This window comes from Panthera uncia, chromosome F2, assembly GCF_023721935.1.
Source record: "Panthera uncia isolate 11264 chromosome F2, Puncia_PCG_1.0, whole genome shotgun sequence".
NCBI classification, from domain to species: Eukaryota; Metazoa; Chordata; class Mammalia; order Carnivora; family Felidae; genus Panthera; species Panthera uncia.
The window spans coordinates 63,927,855-63,953,473 of record NC_064812.1 but is presented as its reverse complement, the minus strand read 5'-3'; the positions used below and the strand labels follow the sequence as shown (position 1 = coordinate 63,953,473).

Genomic DNA, 25,619 nt, shown 5'->3' with positions numbered 1-25,619 from the left:
TATTTGTTTATTGAACAAATGAACAAATACACAAATTGGGAGTTTAGAAGTGTGCTGATGTGAGGTCTCTTAGATGAGAAAAGATGACCCAGGAGAGTGTTCAGAGCAAGAATGGTGAGATGGAAGAGAAAACAGATTCTGGTGGAGTAGGTAAGAAAGAGAAGCCCATGGGGGAAGCAGAAGAGGCTAGCGTAAGTGAGTGTGTGAAAACAAACAAAGCACCTGGCCCATTCAGAAGACTTAGTGGATAGAGAATTGGAAAAGGTGAGGGTGACCGAGAGCACTGTATGTAAGAAGAGATTCAGAAAACAATGCCTGGGAAATGTCCACTGGATTTGGCCAGTGTAGAGTGATTGGCATAGACGTCATTAGGGAGAATGGTTTGAGGAGGGTGGTGCATGGAGGTCTGGCTGCAATCTGCTGGGGGGAGTGGGTTGAAGATTTGGAAGTGGGATTGGCAAATTAGACTTCTTTGGGAGAAATTTAAATGGAAGAGGAGGGAGATTATCAGACAGTATCTAAAAGATACAGAGTCAGTGCAAATTTATTTACTTCTCATTAGTTCATCCAGTTAAGAATGAAATTTGATCAAACTTATCCTTTGTGGGAAGGACTCAGTAGTGCATGATATTATTCCTTGTTAATCAATACGTATTCTCATTTACCCTTAAATTCTGTGTTTACTGCTCCATTTAACAAATTTTTACTGAGCAACTGCTTTGAGTCTGGCAGTGTTTTAGGTTGGTGGAGGGCATAAGTGAAATATGATGTAGTCCATCCCCTCATGGAGGTTATATTCAATTCCAAATAGTGCTTTAAAACTTACCTTTGATCTGTTTTCTCATCTGAAGAATGAAATTACCAAAAGACAGTCCCAAGGGAGCTTTAATTAGTTAATGCATTTTGACTTACCATATTCTGCTAATGACATCTTTCTAATTTCTTTATATCCATATTTCTAGTTCTATTAAATTTTCCCTGCCCTTCCCTCTGAAGCAGATGTCTACAGTTATTTATAAGATGAGACTCATTTCTGAATAGTTGTCTGCCTTAATGTCTTAGAAGACAGTGACAGTTCCACACTGCTTCAGTTGATTTTAATTAAGCACTTGGAACGTTTAAGATAGGGCGGTGACCTCATTGGTCCTTTTCATACAGTTATCTCTTTCCAATTATAAGTAAGGTTCAAAAGCAAAATAGTGAGAGTGTATGTATTTTTTGTGATGGAGGACATTTATTATGATTGGCAATTTTTTTATTGACCAATAGCTACCATTCATGATGGATGGTTTCCAATTCTTTTTGACACAGTTTTTTTTTTTTTTTTTAAAGAAGGCACATTCTCCTTGGAAATGGTCTAGAGCTGTCATTTGTCCATGAATTTAGGAAATTTAATTTAGGAAACTTAAGAAGTTTATTTATTCTGCTAAAATATATTGAATACTCACAGTTGTGGGTGTTACTGTATAAGTTAATTGAATAATAAAGATAACCTGTACATTGTCTTTGTCTTCAAGGTGCTTATAGATTGGGGGGAAAGAAACATGTAAACAAATCCTTGCCCTACAGAACAGTGGATACTGATGTTAAGGAATGTACCAGGTGATAGGGAAATGGAAGAGCCTCTGATTCTGAAGATACTTTGGGAGATTGAGACAGGAGGTGATACTGAAGATGGGTCTTAAAGAATAAATAATAGTGGGAAGTGATGCCAGCAAGATGATGGTATTGCAGTTTCCAGTGTTCCTCCACTTACAGAAACATTAATTTGAACAACTATCCATGAACATAAATATCTTCTTCACAGGAGCAAAAGATTATGTGTAAGGGCTTATAGCACCTGGGTGGAGCATGGAAATAAGAAAATATGCATTGACGATGGTAAGAAAGACAGTTTCACATTATTCCTATTACCCTGACTAGTCCAGCATGAAGAGAAACACACTCCCCATGGGGAAAGAAGAATGCAGTGAGCACCCAACTTCACTATAGACCCCAGAATCAGGCCTACCTACATCAGTGCCTGGTCAACCCCTATAACCCCAGACTCCAGGTTGGCTCCTGTGGAACCAGGAACCAAACAAGTCCCTGAGGACCCAAGCACAAAGCCTATCCACCTACTGACCAAGGTATCAGACCTGTTATAGATTTCACCAGATACCTGCTCTCAACCCCAGAATCTCTGGATTGGCTAGCTGGTAAAAAGTTTTCCCTGGTGGAGCCAGTCCATGAAGACTGAAAGAGTTACCTACGTCTTCAAATGCACAGACACCAACACAAGACCACAGGGGTCGTGAATAGTCAAGGAAGAATGGCACCACCAAAGTAAACTAATAAAGCTTTAATAACAGCAGACTTTATTAGTAAACTAATAAACTAATAAAACTGACCCTAAATGATGGAGATCTATAAAATGTTGGACAAAGAATTCCTAATAGTTCTCTTAGGGAAATTCAGTGAACCACGATACAAGGAAACACAGACAACTAAATGAAATTAGGAAAACAATGCATGAACAAAATAAGATGTTCAAAAAAGAGATAGAAACCATTAAAAAAATCCTAGAGTTGAAGAATACAATGAATAAACTGTGGGATTTAATACGGGGGTCCAACAGCAGATTCAACCAAGCAGAAGAAAAAAATCTGTGCTCAAAGAAAGGATATTTGAAATTATCCAGTTAGAGGAACCAAAAAAAAAAAAAAATGAAAAAGAGTGAAGAGAGCCTACATGAATTATGAGATAGCATTAAAAGACACAACCTTCTGTTACTAGTGATTCCAGAAGAAAAAGAGATGGAGAAAAGGGCAGAAAGTTTTTCTAAAGACATGATTGCTGAGAACTTCCCAAATCTGGGGAGACATTTGGACATCCAAGGTTATGAAGCTTATAGGTCCCCCCAAATTTTCAACCCCAAAAGATCTTCTCCTAGACACATAATGACTAAATTGTCTAAAATCAAAGACAAAAGTTTTAAAACAGCAAGAGAAAAAATGTTCCTCACATACAAGAGAATCCCCCATAAGGCAATCAGTGGATTTCTCAGCAGAGACCTTGCAGGCCAGAACAGAATGGGATGAACTGGAGGACATTATGCTAAGTGAAATAGGTCAAAGAGAACTGCAATATGTCTCACTTATGTGTGGAATCTGGAAGGAGGAGAAGGGGAAGAGGAAGGAGTTTTACTAATTGAAACAGAGTAGATCAGTTACAGAGGATGGGGTTGGGGGGAGGGCAGGGCAAACTGTAAGATATTGGTCAGAAGGTACAAATTTGCTATTATTTAGGACAAATAAGTGAAGAGATGTATGGGCATGTGTCTGTACTTCATAATACTGTCTTGAACAATGAAAATATGCTAAGAGTAAATTTTAGATGCATTCATCACACACAAAAATGGCAACTGAGGAGATATGTTAATTACCTTGAATGTAGTAATCATTTCATTATGTATATGTATATCAGATCATCATAGCATATGTCTTAAGTGTATAATTTTTATTTAAAAATTTTAAAGAATGAATAATTATTATGATGTTAGCTAACACTGAGTGAATGGCTATGTTAAGTACTATAGTAAGGGCCTTGATTTTTACAAAATAAAGGGAAGCACAGCTTTTTTTTATAGGTTCTAGTGTAAAAGTATAAAAGCTACCTGTGAATGTCTTTCTCTTGATCATAGTTGTCTCTCACCTTCTGAAGAGGGATTGTTAAACACCCTTCCTCTAAGTTCCAATGAGCGTTAAATACTTTTCTTTAAGTCTTGTGCTTCAGTGTTAATTGAGATGTAGCCTAGTATTTATGAGCTTAAAAAGAAACTTTCCTGCCAAGAATCCTTCTTAAAATGTGCATAATAATTATTTTATTTTTAAAATTAAGATATTTAATATATTTATTTTCTTCTATTAAGTCACATATATATTTGGCTGTTTAAATAGTATGGTAACTCCCAACTCCTTTATAGCTGGAATGAAATAAAGTTCATGTATCAGATGCAGGCTTTGTGTTAGGCACTGTCTTAGGTTATGGGATTAAGTTGTTTTTTCTCAAGTTAGTTAACGTACAGTGTAATATTAGTTTCAGGTGTAGAATTTAGTGCTATTCAACACTTACATACAATACCCGGTATTCATCAGGAGTGCCCTCCTTAATCCCCATCACTTATTTAACCCATCTCCCCACCTACTTCCCCTCTGGTAACCATCACTTTGTTCTCTATAGTTAAGAATCTGTTTCTTGGTTTTCCTGTCTTCCCTCCATGCTCGTTTGTTTTGTTTCTTAAATTTCCACATTATAAAGCTCAACACCCAAAAAAAAAGTAATCTAGTTAAGAAATGGGCAGAAGACATGAATAGACATTTTTCCAAAGAAGACATACAAATGGCCAATAGACACATGAAAAGATGGTGAGGGGTGTTTGGGTGAGGGAAGAGATAGTCTGTCAAGCATCTGACTCCTGATTTTGGCTCAGGTCTTGGTCTCACCATTCATAGGATTGAGTCCAGGGTCAGGCTTCACTCTGATATCGTGGAGCTCGAGTGGGATATTCTCTCTCTCTCTCTCTCTCTCTCTCTCTCTCTCTCTCCCCCCGCCACCTCTCCCCCTTGGCCCCTCCCCCACTCATGTGCACATGCTCTCTCACTCTCTATCTCAAAATAAATACAAAAAAACTTTTTTTAAAAAGATACTCAACATCACTCATCAGGGAAATACAGATAAAAGCTACAATGAGACATCACCTCACACCAGTCAGAATGGCTAAAATCAACAACACAGGAAACACGTGTTGGCGAGGATGTTAATTAAGAAGCATATAAGAATAGTTACACTATTGGTGGGAATGCAAACTGGTGCAGTCACTCTGGAAAACAGTATGGAGGTTCCTCAGACAGTTAAAAATAGAACTGCCCTGTGATCTAGCAATTGCACTAGTAGGTATTTACCCAAAGGATACAAAAACACTAATTTGAAGGGGCACATGCATGCCAATGTTTATAGCAGCATTATCAACAATAGCCAAATTATGGAAAGAGCCCAAATGTCCATCAACTGATGAAGGGATTCTCTGTCTCCTGAGAGTATGCAGTTTAGCAAAGATGACAGAATGAGTGTGACTCTGGTCTCGTATAATGAGATAAATTTGTTTCAGTTGGGGAGTTCTCAAGAAGATGTCATATTTGAGCAGGGTTTTGAAAGATCAGCAGAATTTTCAAGCAGATGAGTGAGAGGGGATTCTAGGCATGGAATCATATGAGAGAAGAAGAAGAATACGAGAGAAAAATTTCCTGTGGGTGGCTGGTGTGTTGGGGGAATCCAGCATGAACATGGCAGGACAAAGAGGGCAATAAGAGATGGGAAGGGAAGTCTTGGTAGATTGTTAGGAGAATCCTTGAAGGCCCAAATTGTAGACTTTGGATACCAGGGAAATCTGAATGACTTTAAGCAGGGTAATGAAATGTTCGTCTCTGCTTTAGAAAGGTAATTTTGAAGGCCGACTGGAGTCATATAAGGAATATAGAGAAGGATATGGAGGAGGAGAAGCTGATCTGTCAACTTAATGTTAGTTGAGCCCTTTATGGCTTTAAACCTAAATAGACTTATGATTTTAAACCTAAAAATTATCCTTCAGTATGAAGGTGCCAAACTTTCTTGAGACTTAACTGTTACCAAATTAAACAGAATTAGTTTAAAAATAGAAATATTACTTGACTTTACTGTTTTTCTTGGGTGTACTAGATGTTTTTTTCTAATATGGTTCTATTCTTCTAAACTTTTTTCTTGGAAAGGCCTGTTTTTTAGGATTTGCTTTTTCTGTCTTATTTCCACAGAAATTATGTTCTGTAGTAGCAGAGCATGGTATTGCCATTGGAAAATATATACATTTGCGCATATATTAATAGTAGGAGTGCCTGTGGTGATATATATGTGTTGCAGGTGTGAGAAAGAAATGGCCCCCTAGAAGACTCCTGTAAGGAGGAACAAATCAGAATGGAGTAAAGAAGTAAAGTAAAGGAAAAGAGTGATAGGAAGTTATCAACAACAATAAAGACTGGCGGGGATATCTCCACTACCATAATTCTCTTTTCAGAGCATCAGAGAAGTCTCAGAGAAATCCTTTTTTTTTAAATTTTTTTTTTCAACGTTTTTTATTTTTATTTTTGGGACAGAGAGAGACAGAGCATGAACGGGGGAGGGGCAGAGAGAGAGGGAGACACAGAATCGGAAACAGGCTCCAGGCTCCGAGCCATCAGCCCAGAGCCTGACGCGGGGCTCGAACTCACGGACCGCGAGATCGTGACCTGGCTGAAGTCGGACGCCCAACCGACTGCGCCACCCAGGCGCCCCAGAGAAATCCTTTTTTTAACATGGGAAGGTCTTGCCCTGTGTGGTCACATAGACTTTTTTGTTAGCCTTCCAGGATTTTTTTTTTTCCAACACTCAAGTAGAAATGAAGCTGGTAATTGATACCAGGCAGTTCTATAAGGACTGTAACCTTAGGTGTTCCTTTTTTTTTTTAATTTTTTTTAACCTTTATTTATTTTTGAGACAGAGAGAGACAGAGCATGAACAGGGGAGGAGCAGAGAGAGAGGGAGACACAGAATCCGAAACAGGCTCCAGGCTCTGAGCTGTCAGCACAGAGCCCGACGCGGGGCTCAAACTCACGGACCGTGAGATCATGACCTGAGCTGAAGTCGGGCGCTTAACCGACCGAGCCACCCAGGCGCCCCAGGTGTTCCATTTTTGACAAGGCAGAGACAGATCTATCCAGGAGAATCCAAATTTATCTCATTATTCAGGATTTCTCTTCATGTAACTTTTAGTAAACCATCTTTCAGAAAAGTCAGGGCTAATGCTTGTGACCATGAAAGGTGGATAGGATAGAGGTACAAATTAACGTTCTCCCACTCTACTTATCCTATATTTTTTACCCATATGTGGGCACAGGTTGAACCTACCTGGTGATTTTTCATTTATACAAGAAATCAGTGTCTTTCAATAATATTTTCTGTAGAATTTTTTTCCTAATTTAAGTGCTATGGTAGACAAATGCAGCTTAACAGTAATACTCATTGGACACCCAGTCACAGCTGTAGTCAACTGCTGAGCTATTGTAATATTGATATATCTAACCATGCCTATGACTAATACCCATAATTGAGCAAATATTGTTATAGTTCCTTTTCAAAATGCAGAGTAACTGCTAAAATCCAAAAGCTACCATATACAGTTTAGAATATTTTAAGAGAGGACATGATATTACAAGAAGTATAGATGAGCCTGGCCAAGTGAGAAATTTTCATAAATTATTATAAATAAAGAATGATCTCATAAGCAATGATCTGGAGAAGAAACAATACTACAGAGAGCTGAGCTGAATACCGTAGCTATTCCTCCTTATTTATAAAGCGGCACTGGCTCTTATGCCTTAATCAGTCTCTCTTGGAAATTGAATATTCTCCAACATGCCCAGAAAAAGTGGAGGGGGAGGGGAATGGAAATGGTGCCAGATGAGAAGAATGTCACTTTTGTCATTGATTTAACCTTTGTGTATTGCTTATGACAAACTTAATAGGTTTAAATATTTTACATCCAGCTGTTGCTATTTTCGTTTTTTTTTCACACAAAGAGACAACCTGACCATCATTGAACCACCAGCCAGACCCTGTAGGGCTATGTCCTAATTCTTTACCCATTTGAGAAAGCACTTTCCTAATTTTTGTATTAGTATATTAACTTGCATAACTCTACATAACATCTAAGCATGCCCCAAATTCATCTTCTTTCTCTTGTGGCCAACATCAATTCCCTGTTTTCATTACCATGGTCTTATTTTGTTTGTTTCAAACTTTTATTTAAATTCCATTTAGTTAACATATCGTGTCATGTTAGTTTCAGGAACAGAATTTAGTTACTCATCACTTACATACAACACCCAGTGCTCATCACAATAAGTGCATGGTCCTATTTTGAATGCTAAACCGTTGTTTCCATTTCTAGGATCTGTTGCAGCTCCAGATTCCCTAAATGTTCATATCTTAAGTGTCATGTATTTTTTTCATTTATTTTTACTTTTTTACCAGTAGTTAAGTGTGTGCTGTGTAGTGCTTCCCTCCACGGTTTAACAAATGACTTACAATTCTTTCGCTTGCCATGTAATTTCCTCCCAGTATGGATCCTGCCTACTTGTACAACATTCTCTCTCCCTACTCTACATGAACCTGCTCTCCAGCCAGATTGGCTCCATCCACTTCTATATCTGTTCTGCTCTTCATGGTGTGTTTCCTCCTTTGAAATGCTTTCCTATTTTGACCTGTCCAGAATCCCATTCATCTATCAGAGTGCAACTCTTATGCCATATCCTTATTTATATGGCCTTGCTTCTTCCTCATATGGATATATCCCAATAACTTTGTTTCACCTTTTAACTTACTTATCCATTCTACATTGCATTATAGATACCTGTGTACCTGTCTCCCCTATTAGATCGTATGAGAGAAATGCCTAAAATTAGTTTCACTGTAGATATTTGATTTGTATACATTTATACCATTATATAGTGTAATTTAGGACATTATCACCCTTTTCATTGGCATTTGATTCTATAGGGACTAAATGAAAAAAATATTATAATGTATCAATTTTATATGGCAGAGTTAATCTACAAAGTTGACAACGAAGTCTGATGTGTGCCAGCACGAAAGGAAACTTACTATCCAGCCTGTATAATGTTGCAGCAGCACTTTCAAAATGGTCTTAATAAGATTTGCTATACAAGACAAAGGACCATGACTTCATTCTTACTAAACTCAGAAGCGTAATAAACTATGGTCAGTTTGGGCATTAATCCAATTTTACCATTAACTTGCTCATAAATTTTGATTAAGGGGCATTGTAAGACTTGCATAATTAACGGAAGTGCATTAGAAATTTATTTCCTGTGAACAGTTTGTCATATTCTCAAAAATACTGAAGTTATGTGAATACCTGTAAACCTTAGGGATGGTAAAATATCTGGCTGAACACACTTTTTTTCTGATGGGGAATATCTAAAATTAGTTGTAGCCTCAAGTTGAAATTTTTATCATAACAATCGATTGAATTAAAATCTCTGTTGGCTATGTAAATTTCATACGAGTAACAAAGTGACTATATATTTCATAGTTATTTCCTCTAGACTTCATCAGCACATAAATTTATTTTATAATGATTTCTTGCTTTCTTTAATGTTCGATGAACAAATATTAACTATTTGTACAAGTCTGGATCAGTAAATACATTTAATGCTACATTTGTAGGAGCCATTTACCTTCTAAGGGTATTTTCAAGGGTGGAGTTGTATCATTAGATGCTTTATCTGTTTTTGTTCTCCTATATAGCAACTTGAAAAAGATGAGATTGTTTCTGAATAAACTTTCACTTGATGTGGGCATTTATGCATTCTAAATCTATAAAAGTTATTTTTCTACTGGCTGTCTTCATAAAATATGTTTTTGTTGTTGTTAAGGATTTTGCTCCATTGAAAATTTTAAGGTTTCTGCCAAATGAATTAGAATCCACATATTCCTGCTCTTAACTGGCTGACCCAGTGACAAACTTTTTTTTTTTTTTTTGGCGGAACATCTGTTTCCAAAAGTAGGAAGACTGTTCAGTGTGGCCAGCTGTAGTGGACGTTTCTGTAGTGAAGCTTTCCATAGGTTGTATTAATGATCTGTGGACTGCCTCTACAGGATAGTTTCTTTCCCAAACGATTCAAGGTACAGAGGAGCTGAAGTATCTACAACGAAGGTACCTGATTGAGCCATTTAAATGATAATCTTTTTTTAACCTAAAGATAGGCTCAGTTGATTAAGTGGGCAGCTTCAGCTCAGGTCATGATCTCACAGTTCGTGAGTTCGAGCCCCACATTGGGCTCTGTGCTGACAGCTCAAAGGCTGGAACCTGCTTCAGATTCTGTGTCTCCCTCTCTCTCTGCTCCTCCCCAGCTCACACTCTGTCTCTGTCTCTGTCTCTCTCTCAATGATAAATAAGACATTAAAACATTTTAAAAAAGAAAGGTTCTTTTCTGTTTAGACTTGAACCTCTACTTGTGTCCTGATCATGGAATTATATAATTCCAAGTACCTACCTGAATTTTCACTTTTTATAAGTATCAGAAAATATTTTAGATGGCCTTCAGGAAAAGCAGGAAGTTCTGGCCTTACTTTTATTCCTTGTTGTGCCTTAAAAATGCTCCAAGAGGGGTGCCTGGGTGGCTCACTTGGTTAAATGTCCAACTTTGGCTCAGGTCAGCTTGTGAGTTTGAGCCCCACTTTGGGCTCTGTGCTGAGAGCTCAGAGCCTGGAGCCTGCTTCAGATTCTGTGTCTCCCTCTCTCTGCCCCTTCCTCAGCTCACACTCTGTCTCTGTCTCTCTCAAAAATAAATAAACATTACAAAAAAATTTTTTAATGCTCCAGGAGATGCCTCCCACTGTGCACTTGAATAATAGTTATTACTCTTGAGTCCTCTTTGGTTACCACAGTACTGAGTACTTATGTATTGATTAATATTCAACATTATGCTATATCAATGTTAGACATTTTTAATATATGTTGTAAAAATGAGGTACTTGAGACCCTGGAAGGCTAAATAATTTGTCCATGAACTTGTGTATGTGTACTCTTTTTAACTGCATTACTTTCTCTACTAAGCACACTTGAGGAAAGGCATGAGGACATCTGGTCAAGGTATCTCTGGTTTCTGGCATTAAAGTACCACCTTATTCCAAGCATGTAGCAATGCTAGATAAAATACAAAGTCAGAATGTAAAAGTCACAGCTGAGCTCATAATTTATCATGTCAGTGGCCCACAAATCAAAGGAAAATGTAAGTGAGGAGGCGTTGTAAGCTGTGCTGAGGCCTCTGGCTTGCTGGCCTCTGAGGGGGTTGTGGGGGGACCAGTACAACTTCTTCAGGGTAATGAGAGGTTAAAGTCGTTCTACACTAGATGGAGATCCAGAGCCATCCTCGCAGTCTGAAACCAGGACATAGAGAAGGACTCGTTTGCTGCTGAGTAAGAGTCAGAAATCTGCCCACTACCTGAGACTATAGTTTTTGATGCCAGGAGAGGCTTATGATGGCAAGGAGAACGTGACACAGCTGGTAAACTGGGAATTGAACCAGGTCACTCACTGGTTCAATGATGTGACCGGAAATAATCCAGATGTCAGCACAAGGTAATACTTACATTGCCAGCATGAAACTGATCGTACATGGGTGGTTCTGGGTACAAAATGAGTTGTAAGAGAAGGATAATGACAGGGGATGGAGCTGTATCAAAAAATTAAATGAAACTAAAAAAAATCTTCCCACTTCAAATGCACTTGCAAAACAAAATTCCAAAGCACAAATCCTAACACTAGGAAAGAGCCAATGAATTTGACTGTCAAAAATAAATTTGACTAGAAGAAATTAAAATATTGAAACAGGCTAGGAAAACATATTTTTAATTCTCAAAATACAAACAAAGTATTGCCATCCATAAAAAAAAGGTATAAAACCCTGAAATCAAAATAGTTCAATTATCTATTTATTTACAAATTCTTATTAAGATCATACTATGTTCCATAGAGTCTTATGGGTGCCAGAGATACAGGAATGAACCAAATAAGTTTGTTTATGTTATTTATTTATTTATTTATTTATTTATTTATTTATTTTGAGTAGGGGAGGAGCAGAGAAAGAGGGAGAGAGAGAATCCCAAGCAAGCTCCCATCTGTCAGCACAGAACCCAATGAGGGGCTCGATCTCACAAACCATGAGATCATGACCTATGCCAAAATCAAGAGTTAGGTGCTTAAACCGAGCCACCCACGTACCCCAGTTTATTTATTTATTTTGAGGGGGGTGGCGAGAGAGAGAGAGAGCACATGTGTGCATCTGCGCGCACAGGTGGGGGAGAGGCAGAGAGAGAGAATACCAAGCAGGCTCCACACTATCAGCACAGAGTCTGATGCCAGGCTTGAGCCCAGGAGCCTTGAGATCATGACTTGCATCAAAATCAAGAGTGGGACATTTAATTACCTGAGCCACCCAGGTGCCCCTGAACCAAAGTAAATAAAATCCATATCCACATAGAGAATTTATATTCTCGTAGGGAGTTTACCTGTTAATGTTAAGAATGAAATAAGGATAGACAGAAATCTTGGAAGTGGGAGATAGTCATTGAAATAAAATTCCCAGTAGAAAGGATAATCTCTAGACTTGAAAATGACAGAATTTTTCATTTGGAAGACCGTACTTAGGAAATCACCTAAAATGCAGTAATGGGAACAATAAGATTTTTAAAGTGTGTGTGTGTGTGTGTGTGTGTGTGTGTGTGTGTAGAGAGAGAGAGAGAGAGAGAGAGAGAGAACACATCAGATTACGTGAAGAAATAATAGCTTAGATTATTTTATTTATTTATTTTTTAACGTTTATTTATTTTTGAGACAGAGAGAGACAGAGCATGAACGGGGGAGGGTCAGAGAGAGGGAGACACAGAATCTGAAACAGGCTCCAGGCTCTGAGCTGTCAGCATAGAGCCCGACACGGGGCTCGAACTCATGGACCGGGAGATCATGACCTGAGCCAAAGTCGGCCGCTTAACCGACCTGAGCCACCCAGGCGCCCCGCTTAGATTATTTTAGAATTGAAGACAAGACTCCTCAAGTTGAAAGGACACTCTGAGAACCTTATCTGGGTAAGTAACAATAAATCACTGCCTAAACACTTTGTGGTAAAACTTTAGAACATCCAGGTTGAAAAAAAAATCTAAACCAATCAGAAAAAAATGTATAGACTAGCCCCAAAGCAAAGAAAACTAGACTGAGAGCAGACACCAAGAGCAGTATTGAGGGGGGAAGTGTACTGTAATTTGGATTCTAGAATTTAATGACAACATATACCACTGACACACTGATCAAACATATTAATAGAATATCCAGCTTTTAAAACTGAATATTTTGGGGGGCATCTGGATGAGTCAGTCAGTTAAGCGTCTGACTTCAGGTTAGGTCATGATCTCACGGCTCATGAGTTTGAGCTGTGGGTCGAACTCTATGCTGATAGCATAGAGCCTGGAGCCTGCTTCAGATTCTGTGTCTTCCTCTCTCTGCCTCTCTCTCTCTCTCTCTCTCTTTCTGTCTCTCTCAAAAATAAATAAACATTTAAAAAAACTGAGTATTTTTGATGAAGCAAGCCTAGAAAAAGTAATAACTAATTTCTGTGTTAAAAAAAAAAGTAAGACTACACAAAGTAATGAAATAGCAACATGCAATAAAAGAAGACTATAAATGGCCAGCAAATACATGCAAATTGAAAATAAAAATACCAAAGGTTGAAATTTTAATAACATCAGTGTGAACAAGGATGTGGAAGAATGATCACAGATATTCTTTGGTACCTCCACTTGGGCCAAGTGTGTGGGTGACCTCATAAAGCATGAAAGTGGTAAATGCCAGCTTCTGGGTAGTGTTTACCTTGGGGAGGGAGAGTTTGGAAAAAGAGTGGGACTGGAGAAAGGTGAGCAACAGGGGCTCACCCATATCTGTAATATTTTATTTTTTTAAAAGGTGAAGCAAAAGTTCCAAGTACCAGGATCTGTTAAAGCATGGTGGTGCATACATGGGTTTTATAGTATTAGCCTACATATGTACCTGTGTAATTGCAATGAAAGGATACTCAGAACTTTCAGGAGAACATGAATGTTTATGCACGACAGTAAGGTTTATAAATAGCCAATCTTCTGGTAATGAGCCCAGTTGAAACCCAAAGTCTTTATCAAGGTCTATAAAGCCCTACAGAGTCTGCCCCTCTGACCTCTTTCAGTTGCTCATTCAGTCTAACCTAACTCCATCCCCATTGTGTGGTTTTGGACCTCACACAAGTCAGACTCGTTACCTCTTCTCATACCAGCAATACTCTTATATTATTGTTATCTCTTTCTGATACTGGGGAAAATCTAGAAAATTTAAAAATATCTCCATACATTTGATTTTGCTATTGATCCAATGCTGTTAGTAGATATTGACTCAACCAGCTAAATGGAACTGTATTTGCTTGGCCCTTGATGGATGTTCCTGTTTGCAGTGGTTCATGCCACCATAATTCAGTCATTGGGTGCAAACACTGCATGGGGTCACTGGAGTCCCCATACTCCTGGCAGCATCATGTGCTCAGGAGCAACAGGTAGCTGTGGGATTTAGGCTGAGGCAGTAATTTTCCGTGGAGTCGTGTACTCTTTTCCACCATATTGCTTTTTCCACCAAGCACACTTGGGGAAAGGCATGGGAACATCTGATCAAGGTATCTCTTTGCGTTTCAGCTTTGAGGCACCATCTTTGTTCCAAGATGGTATGTGGAAATCTCCTAGGAGTTCAAAGTGAATTATAATGAATAACAACTAAGTTTGGATCTGGAACTGTTTTAAAATTTTTGTTATTGTTTGGATTTGTATGTGAGAGATGAATAAACTAATTCACAGTATGAATGAGCATAATTTTCATTTTGGAAGTTATTCTTAACGTTTTGTAGTTTAAAGTATAAAACTTGATTAATGCATGCTACTTTATCTTTAAAAGACAAAAATAAACATCACTGCTAGCTACAGTGGGCATTGGAATGGCTGTGTATGTGTGTGTGTGCGTGTGCGTGTGTCTGTGTCTGCATGCACATGTGTGCATAGTGGGACTCTGGTCATTAAGTTCTCTCTCACTGATTTTTCCCACTACAACGCATGCATTTGATAATAATCTGCCAGTATTTTGAAGTTCTAAAAGGTGCTCCACAACATCACTCTAATCAGTTTTATTTCAGTATCTTGTTGGACAATCATTCTAATACTATGGAACTTATTTTGGTATGTCAATATTAAGCGCTCAAATCTTGAAAATAATTCCACCTCATCAAAAATAGATAGTAGATTAACTATAGCTTAAATGTATCCTGTCTTCATGGGTCATTTCCTTACAACTTCAGTTTAGTATTGAGCCAAGAGCTGAGCAAACGCAGCAATAATTCTTTGGAAATTGAGCTTAATTATTGCAGGCCACTAGGATTCAACTTCATGTATTAGAATACTTGTTGCCATATTGCATTCTGGTGACAGAAAGAACAAGTGTATCCTCAAAGAGGGTCTAATTCCCAATTTGAGCATAGTTAGTGGGTGAAAGAATTCAACTCACTATTCTGTTTAAAATTATGGTTTTGAGTATTGCTTTTATAATCTTGCTCAGTAAGTGAAAACTAGATAATGTTCTCCAGTAGTCACAAGAAAATACATTTCTTCAGCTTTTTTTTTTAATGTTTATTTATTTTTGAGACAGAGAGAGACAGAGCATGAACAGGGGAGGGGCAGAGAGAGAGGGAAACACAGAATCTGAAACAGGCTCCAGGCTCCGAGCAGTCAGCACAGAGCCTGACGCGGGGCTCGAACTCACGGACCGCGAGATCATGACCTGAGCCGAAGTCGGACGCTCAACCGACCGAGCCACCCAGGCACCCCCATTTCTTCAGCTTTTGTAATAATATTAATTATTGAAGTATTGAACGTGTTAACGAGCACTTACTCTGTGCTATGTACTGTTCTAAGCATTTTATTTGCATTCACTTATTTAATCTTCTAAGCAGGCTTGTGAAGTAGAAGCTAATGTCATCCCTAAATTACAGAAGAGGAAATGGAAGCACACACAAATTAAGTAATCTCTCTGAGGCCGTACGATACGTAATGGAGCTGGTGGTGGTGGCTTCAGTCATTTTTTCTGAATGGAAGATTATGGACTTTTTTTGCCATCCCACCCATCCTAGTTTCAACACTTATTTATTTATTCATTTGTCTTTAACAGGACGTCAGCGAAACTTGCATACCTTCATGCATTTTAATTTTTCTAACAATAAATGATCATTTATTGTTTGGATTCTTACAGGGCGTTCTACTTGGACAAGTCAAATTCACCACCTAACTCCACATCCAAAGCTGCCTATGTAGATAAGGTAAAAATAGATGATTGCATTTATTGATGCTTTGCCATTTACACACCTTGCTTTTTAAAAAATTTTCTGCTGTTGTCTTCAACAATTTGTTCTTAAACAAATTATAAATATTTGTAGTCTCCAACTCTGTTACTGCCACAATGAAAATATTTTAGACTATTCATTAAAAGTTAGAACAACTATGAATCATATGCCATCTAAAAGCATTTCTTCCTACTAAATGTGCTGGACTTTATGCCCATGACTTTTTTTTTTGTCTGCAGCTAATGAGGCCTCTCAATGCTTTGGATGAACTTTATCGACTGGTAGCCTCGTTTATCAGATCCAAGCGCACGGCCGCCTGCGCAAACACAGCTTGCAGCGCCTCCGGGGTCGGTCTGCTGTCCGTGTCCTCGGAGCTGTGCAACAGGCTGGGGGCCTGCCACATCATCATGTGCAACAGCGGCGTGCACAGGTACGTGAACCACCCTGCCCTGCCTGCAGCTCTCATACTGAAGTTCGTTCGTAGGTTCTTATTTCTATTTCGGTTACGTGAAATTATAACTGGAAACATGCAAAGGACTCAGATGTATTTGGAATAAGATTTGGGAAATCAGGTCATTGTTACACAGTTTTTTCTGGCTTTAGTGATATTTTCAGTGACTGTTTATTCATATACATGAATGCAATCCCATTTTTATATCAATATATCATATCTGCCCAGATGCTCATCACCCTTGTGTTTATATTATGAGATTTATACTTTAGGTACAAAGTTGTGCACCAATTCTGTTCACTGTAGGAACTTGCCTGGTAGGAGCGGGCCACTAGCTAACCAAAACTTTTTTCACTATAGTTGATGGACATTCCACTCTTCAGTGGTTTGGGTTTCTGTACCCAGTGGTTGTGAGGTAGGCGCTGCCTTGGGGTTACTACTGTCTTCCTACTTTGGGCAAAATTAAGTCCAGGAGCCCATACAATATGCATTCCTGAAAATGGAAGGGAAGATTTTAGATGGGTCCAGTTCCAGTAGTTTGTCTTAGGCAACTGTGCTCAGTCTGGGGCAGCCAAGGTGGGTTGATGATCTCATACAGCTGTATCAGCTGCAAAATGTGGGTGGAAGACCCCATGTCAAGTCCTTCTCCATAACCATGTACTCCTCCTCTCTCATCTCGCCACCTTCACAAGGAGGTGAAACCGTGTAGTAAAAATAAGAATAAAGCAGAATTTGGTCCTCATTGTAATCTGACTGGGCAAATAGTGTCCTGTCACCTATCATAGTCTCTTCTTAGAACTGGGCCAGTTGGATTTTGAGGATGGTGGTATTGTTTAGTCAGATATACCTGGTACTTCATGTATGCAAAGGACTGCAGTGTTATATCATAAAGTGGTGATGCTCATGTTAGAAACATAAATACAGCATGAACAGCCAATGACAAAAAATAATAAGGTATCATAAGAGAGCATAAGAAAAAATAACAAAAATAACAAACCTACATTGCAAGAAAATGTAAATGGCCTAGGAAAGTTACAGCTAAAAACTAAGATTCAGAAAGAAAACAGATCTTTGAGATGGGTAGACCTTTCCAGAGAAGGTGATATTTGAACTGGGTTCTGATGGGTCCAGGTGAAGGGTAGAAAGTGGGAGAAAGATGATCTGAGACAGCAGGTTCTCATCTGTGAAATTCCATTTCAGTTTGGTGTACCTGAAATTCTAGTTTTCAAGTCCTACACAGTGTATTCTTTCTTATGATGTATGGCAAGACCTTTTTCCTCTGAAAGGAGCATTATATTCCGTGGTTGACAGAATACACAGAATTTCCTCCTTTATTTGAATGGCTGTGTACTTTGTGCTCTATTGCAAGCTTTAATAAGCTTAATTGAAAATATCATCTGCAACCAAATGAATAAAATATTACTTCATAATTTGTTTACTAGCAGCAAAGTGATCTCTCCCTTCTGATCAACTCATGTTCACTCCTTCTGTTCCCATTTATTCATTCATTCATTTATGTATTCATTATTCATTCACTCGGTAAATATGCACTGAGCACCAATTATGTGCCAGCACTGCTCTAGCTGCTGGGGATCTAGCATTGAAAAATTAAAGTTTCTACTCTCAAATAGTGTGCATTGTGTTGGGGGGAAACTGATGATTAAGCAAACGAATATGTAATGGGGTAGATGGAAAAAATAGAAAAAAGACAGGAGTCAGAGAGGTAGAAGGTGTGACAGGATGGAAAGGATGAGTAGTCCCATCCAACAAGGGATTTCATCAAAGATTTGTATGGAATGAAAGAATGATTTATGCAAATATCTCCAAGAAAGAGCATTCGCTCCTAGGGAGCAACAATGCAAATGTGAGAGCTCATGTGGGAGTGTGCATAATGTGTTCAAGAAACTGCACAGAGGGCCATGGTGGCCTCAACAAAGCGTCACCACCTTAGTTATTGATGTTCTTATGTTACCCTGGTGCAAGGTCATACGTAGTTGTTTGAGAACTTGATACACTATGACCCCAAAGGGGACACCTCAGACTTTGAAACTACAAGCCTATGTTACCTCCTCATTAATTTACTGAAAGTTAATTCAGTTAAATCTGCACTTAATCCTAGAATTATGACCAGGTTGTCCAAATTATTCTCTCTGCTATCCTGTGAGCAGTTTTAAAATTTGACTATTGTTACATGGGAGACATAGATTGATATCCCATAACTGTTTTATAAGTATCATATTCATTGATTGGGGTGTTAGGACCACAAGTAACACTGCAATTTCAAAGTGGTTTGACTTTTTCCATTTCTACTATTCAAAATAGATGTAGCTTTAGTTAGTTCATTTCAGAGTCATTTCCTGAGGTGTAGGCAAAAATACCCCATGACAAATGCTGATTTAAAGTTGAAACTATTTGAAAATGGTACAGCTTTATTTTCCTATTATGCAGAATACAATGGGAGTTTAACATTATCTTTTAATCTTTCAATGAAGGCTATGCTTACACTTTTCATGACAATAAAATGTACTAATTTATATTAGATTTGGAAATCTCACATAAAGACTGTTCTTAAATTAATTCTTTAGTATTATAATTCAAATGGCTAGAGAGAAACCCAAGCACATCCACACCTGCACTGAACCTTAAACATGGAGGTTTACCTTCAGGTTCTGACAAACAGGAGAAGTCCACAATGTGAAGCAGAATAAATGTCGCACCAACTATTTTTTTATCATTGACTTCTAAAATCGAGATGAGAAATGCACAGCAAGATGGTATCCACATCAGGTAGTCAGTTTCCTGATTTTATTTACCAAATAGTAAAAGAATCTAAAGTCTTTTTAGAGTATTGAATTATACTTGAATTGTACTGCATATGTTTGATATTAAAGAGAAGAATGTAGGTTTTCAGAACGAAAAGGCAGATTTAATTAGCATTAATGTCTAGATGTTTTAATGCCAACCTGAATCGGATGGCAGAGCTGCATTCAACAGTGAATGCGAGATTAGCGGGAAGAGAATTCAGAATGAATTATTAAAATCTTCTCATAGCATTTAGCCTGGCTTTGTTTTTATTAAATTCTTTTCGCTAGGGTAATCCTTTGTGTGTATTACAATTCTACTGATGAACTTGCCTGCCCACACTCTTAACTATTCACTCATGTCAGTTCTCTTCATTGCTACTGAATGGTGAGAGAAGAATAGGACTGTCTCTTCTTAAAAGCAGGTGTTTGCCTTTTAATCAATATCGACTGATGTTAAAAGGTAGTTTCATAAGTGAAAATGTTTTATAATTTCCTATCCTGATCAGCCTTTTTTCATTTTCACTTTGCATTCATCCGTTGCAACTTCCATCTAACAGCACACAATTGGAACATAGTTGTATTGGTCCATACAGCTTAACAATCTGCTTTATGCTCATAACAACTGTATCTGTGTCTTCAAAACGTATGCATAGACTTTTTCATTATCACTTTTATTTGTCACATAGGTAGTCCAGCCAGTTGCTCTCCCAGAGTTTACTAAACGATTAGTTGAGTGGTTTATCTTCTCGTCTATTGTGCATAATGCCTACAGGGAGGCTTCTTTCATTATGTAGCTGTTCAGATTTCAATTTGATCTCCCAGTACGTTAAAAGAAAACAAAAATATCCTCCGGATGGAATTACTGTGGCAAGTTTAAACCTATGTGGTCAGTATATTATTGTTTAAGTTCTCAAAAGGATCGTGCTTGTGTATAACACAGCCAGAAGGTTAGTTGTGTGGCACTTTGACCTCTTCCTGGTCTTGGGAGAGATCGAATCCAGGTATCTACTGTGCTTCTCTGCTAGATATGCAATGATATTTCAGTAGTGCCTCAGTTTATACTTCTTTGATTAACAAATACAAACATGTGAATTGAGTATTTTTTGAATTTCCTTTTCTACAAAGATTCATACAAAGACTGTGTATATATCTACTTTATAGGCAAATTGTTTTTTGCCACATTGAACATTTTTGCAGTATTGAATCGGCCCTATGACTTTTAATGTCCTCTTTTGTACTCATACCAGTCAGCTGTTGCAGGCAATTCAAAAGCATGCTACAGGGGACCTGAATTTCCCCTCTATTTCTTACTGCAGCATCCTTCCATGAAATGCAATGTTTCATTTTGTTGTGGTTCTTTATCCCCCCCCCCCCACAGCCCCCACTTAATAGCCAACTGTTTTTCTTGAACCAGTATAAATCAGTGTGCTGCAAATGTTATAAAACCTGAATCATGAGTCTTACTGTGTCCAAAAACAAAGGTGTCATTTTCTTCCCACTACATTAGCTTCTGCTTGCCTTGCCGGTGGGAACAAGTGGGTGGAAATTTCCAGAGGCTACCTGAAACGATTTGTCAAGGAAATTTCTAATGAGGGCAGGAAATCTGGGATCACAGTTTTTCCCTCTAAGGACTTGTTCCAAAGAGTTTTTGTCCGCTTAGTCTCAGTATTTTTTAATAATTGGTTTTCAGTGGTGTCAGAACCCTGGTATGGCCCTGCAGGAAAGTGCGTGATTTGAGCACAGGCCTCATGTCTAACTCCCCTTTGAGCCCAAACCTTGGAGATCTGTACACATAAATTACGTTTTATCTTCATGCTTTGTTGTGAGGATGAGTCTCTTACAGGAAACAAAACCTTGCATTTTTTTTAAAGATTTCTTTAATTTTTTTTTTTTTTTTATTTTGAGAGACAGAGTGTGCATGCAAGTGGGGGAGGGGTAGAAGGAGAGGGAAAGAGAGGGAGAATCCCAAGCAGGCTCCATGCTGTCAGCACAGAGCCTGCCACAGAGCTCGAACACCTAAACCATGAGATCATGACCTGAGCTGAAACCAGGAGTCAGACACTTAACCAAATGAGCTACTTGGGCTCCTGAAGGGCTTGCATTTTTAAGTAACAAACCTCAGGTTCACTCATTGATTGGAGGCTGTGAGCAGCACGACCAAGAGGGGCTCAATGCATCAGAGGTTCACTGGCACCCAGCATCAGTCAATGTCTTGTGTTCTGGTTAGAACCCTGCATAGGTATAAGAAGGAAATAGTCTGTGGCAAAGGCCCACCTGTTTTTGTTATTTAAAAACATATTGAAAAACATCAAGCTGGCTACCATCTATGTATTATGGTGGTAAATTTCTTTTTTTTTTAGTACATTGTAGAAATTAGTTTTAACATATATAAAGTTTTAGGAAATAAAAGACCATATGTATTTGAATCTTCTAACTTAAGAGGGGTTTATTCCCAAGATGTGTTCCTTAGTTGGTTATTTGGAAATCAAGACATATTTTCACATTTGACGGTAATACCAATGGTGTTTGAATCTTCAAATTCAGCCCTCTCTCTCTTCCCCTTCCCTGACAAGCACTTATATAATCTATAATGTGACCATGGTATAGGACCCAAAGTATGATTATAAACATTTGTTAGGGAAACGAAAGCCAGGGGGCACCTGGGTGGTTCAGGAGGTTAAGCATCCCACTCTTGAGCTCAGTCCAGGTTCCACATTGGGCTCCACACTGGTCATGGACCCTACTTAAAAAAAAAAAAAAAAAAAGGAAAGCCAGGAGATAAAAAAAATAAAAGCACTGAAGACAACTATGTATTACTAGTTTGGGTAATGGAACGGTTTTTTTAAAAAATGTAGACGAACATGTAATGACTCTTGGTTCATATAAATAATTTAAAAAAAACTTCTTCAGGTAAATATCAATTAGCAATTTTAGAAACCACTTTTGTTCGAACTTTGAAGGACTGTGTTAGCACTATTTTATTCTGTCATAACCATGACATTAAAGGACAAATTGACAAATAGGCCCAGCTAGAGGAAGGCAGAATCTTATAAAAGTGGACCATTCAAGGTAACCTGACATAGGTAATCAGAGTCCTAATAGGGCGGATGATAAAGCTACATCGTTTGCCGTTGCGCACTAAAAACATCAAGTAAGAGGAGTAGATTTACTCTGGGGATTTCCATATGTAAGTTAGATTCTATGTATGAGACAGAAAAAATAAATTACCATACTAAGCAAATGAAGGTTTCAAATATATCCCTTTATCTTTTGTTCAAAAATGACTTGAGAGATTGAATAACAAGATTAGTGGGAATACTTGATTTTCAAATCTCCAGAAAGACGGCTACATAGAACACAAGAAACATTTCTGCTAGCTCATGATCTCAGAATACCATACTTTCCCAACAGAAAATTCTAAAATTATGTTCTGTAAGAATCTGAAGCATGTGAGTCTAAAACACTACTTTTATATAAGGGCAGTAGTAGCAAGGACAGAAATGACATTTAAAATTGCCATTAAATTTTGCTGCAGTTATGATTATTTTTATTTGACATTATTTTCTAATAATAATATGGTTATTATTCTTTGATATAATTTGATTATATCGATGCAACTGTTCTCATTTGTTTGAACTCTAATAAAATCAATGAATCAAAACAATGAAACAAAAACAAATGTGAAAATTTAAAATTGTGCTATAATCCTTAGAAGAGAAAAAATAAAATTCTATTATAATAGGGTTCTGGGAGAAAGACAAAGTATATCCTACTCATGATAGGATAGAAGTATAAATCTTAGTAACTCTGCCAAACTTCTAAGGGCAGAGAATAGAACGATGGTTACCATAGGCTGGCAGGAAGAGAAAATGGGGAGACATTGGTCAAGGGATACAAAGTTTCAATTATACTAAGTTTTAGTGAGTTCTGGAGATCTAATATGCAACAGTGTGACTGTAGTTAACAATACTGTTTGTATACTTGGACATTTGCCAGGAGGGTAGATCTTAAGTGATTTCACCACCAAAAAAAGAAAAGAAGGAAGAGAAAGGAAAGAAAGAAAGAAAAAGAAAATGTTTAACTGTGGGGGTTGATAGATAGGTTAATCAACTTGATTGTGATGAATACTTCAAAATGTGTGTATATAAATATATAAAATCAAACTATATACCTTAATTTTTAATTAATTTTTAATTTTCAATTATACCTCAGTAAAACTTGGGGAGGGGAAGCAAATCGAGAATTTCAAAGTATGTGGAATTGTAAAATAGACAAATAAAACTCCACAATTCACCCTAATTTTTAAAACCAGGTAAATAATATAGGTATTTTTTCTTAAAGCTATGAGAAATCAAACATTTCAAACATGAGAGAAGTTTCATTCTTTTACTTTTCTTTCACTATGAACAATAGATAGATAATATTAAATTATTCTGTAATTTTAAAATGTCCATTGTTTTCTTCAAATTAGATTACTCTGAAAGAAGAAGACAGTAATTATGAGAGTGAGTTATTGCAGTGGTTTCTAGTTCTGACCTCCAGTTGTCACATGATGTTGACCAGACAAGCCTTACTTTCAGTACATAAAAAAGCGAGAGCTTATGCATGATTGCCTTTCATCATTAAAATTGGAAAAGTCTCAGTAATCACAATACATTAAACATATCTTAATAAAAAATAATCTAGAAGAGTAGTTTCTAAAAATTATTTTTAATAATAAGCTCTACACCGAACACGGGGCTTGAACTCACAACCCCAAGATCAAGAGTCACATGCTGTACCAACTGAGCCAGCTAGGCATCCCAATAAAAATACTCTGAATACATAATTATTAGTTACATTTCATTAGTATTTGCCAAACCCAGTTTCACTAATTGACCATATTATTAAAATTTATATATTTGTGTTACAAAATTGTATTTGTATGTAGCTATTTAAAAATGATAAATACAGAATCTACTATAAAAACATCAAAAGGGCAGGATTCTTCAAATTTTATTTTAATAAAATGAAGTTATTGTTTTTCCTACACCTGCAAAATTCTATTAAAAGCAAAATCAAATGCCACTTTCTGGGATGTGTTCCTGAAGGCTTCATGGTTAGTGATTTTCTAACCACTCTCATAAATGTCATAAGCCAAATTTTCTATCCCTCCAGAGGAGGGAAGAAATATGGGTGTCTCTTCTATATGAACCTAGAGCAGAAGAGCAGGTGACATGGAGAAAGGTTGACAGAAGGAAGTAGCAATTTCTGCCTTTATGATGCTAATCTTAAATTGGTAGTAGGTCATTTGACATAGTCTGGAAGAAGACAGAGGTGTTAGATTGCAATCCTGTTAAGCAGGAAGGGTGTATGTAACACTTGTTTTAGGTTTTGAAGCATGAATAGTGGTTGGCAGGTGATGGAAATGAAGAATGGTTCTGTGGAATGCAGTCAGATGAAAATACAACACTGAGGTGTGAAATAGCACCCTACCTGGAGACAGTCACCATAAAGAGTTCCCTGCTTCCTGGCAATGAAGAGAGAGGGAAGCGTGGCAGAGAGATGAGGTCAGAAGAGAGATGGGCATTGGAGAATGGAAGGCTCTAACTGCTAAGTTAAGGATTTGGGACTCCCTCCTGGGGACCCCATGCAGCCAGTGAAGGGTTTTCAGCCTGAGTGGCTCAGTCAGTTAAGCGCCTGACTCTTGACTTTGGCTCAGGTCATGATCTCACGGTTCGTGAGTTCGAGCCCTGCATCAAGATCTCCGTTGACAGTGCGGAGCCTGCTTAGGATTCTGTCTCCCTCTCTCTCTGCCCCTACCCCGATTGCTCTCTTTCTCTCTCTCTCAAAATAAATAAAACTGAACTTAAAAAAAGAAGAATCTGATTAGATGTATTTTTTTTAAGATGGCTCTCATGATCTGTGATAGAATGAGAATGGAGGTAGAGAGACACCTAGGACTTCACAATGTACAGGAAGAGATGAGGAGACCCCCAAATCAAGGTATTAACACAGAGGGTGGAAGGGAAAGGGTAGATGTGAATGGTATGAAATGGAAATAGCAAAACTAGAAGTTCGGTGAGAAATAGAGCTGGGGGGCGGCGGGGGGAGATCTTGATGATCGGAGCCATCCAGTTTGGGAAGTAGCGTGGAGGGGGCTGCCATGGGGGAAATATACATATTTTTTTTAGGGGATTATGGAGAAGGACTGTTATGTGTTGAGTTTTAGATGTCCATGGTATCTTATATGGGGATGTTCTTTGACAGATTTGTAGTTAGCAAGAACTAAAGGGGTGTGTGTGTGTGTGTGTGTGTGTATAAAGAAATACAACATAGAGGTGCCTGGGT

General features: G+C 37.9%; 1 protein-coding gene across 2 annotated transcripts in view; it reads left to right on the top strand.

Moving 5' to 3' along the window:
- Window positions 1-25,619, top strand: part of PREX2 (phosphatidylinositol-3,4,5-trisphosphate dependent Rac exchange factor 2) — a 292,500-nt gene that overhangs the window by 234,332 nt on the left and 32,549 nt on the right. For both annotated transcript variants that reach the window (XM_049633306.1, XM_049633307.1), the window contains 2 exons: window positions 15,944-16,010; window positions 16,274-16,464. In XM_049633306.1, coding sequence (XP_049489263.1) covers window positions 15,944-16,010; window positions 16,274-16,464 — 258 coding nt within the window. The remainder of the gene's footprint in view (window positions 1-15,943; window positions 16,011-16,273; window positions 16,465-25,619) is intronic.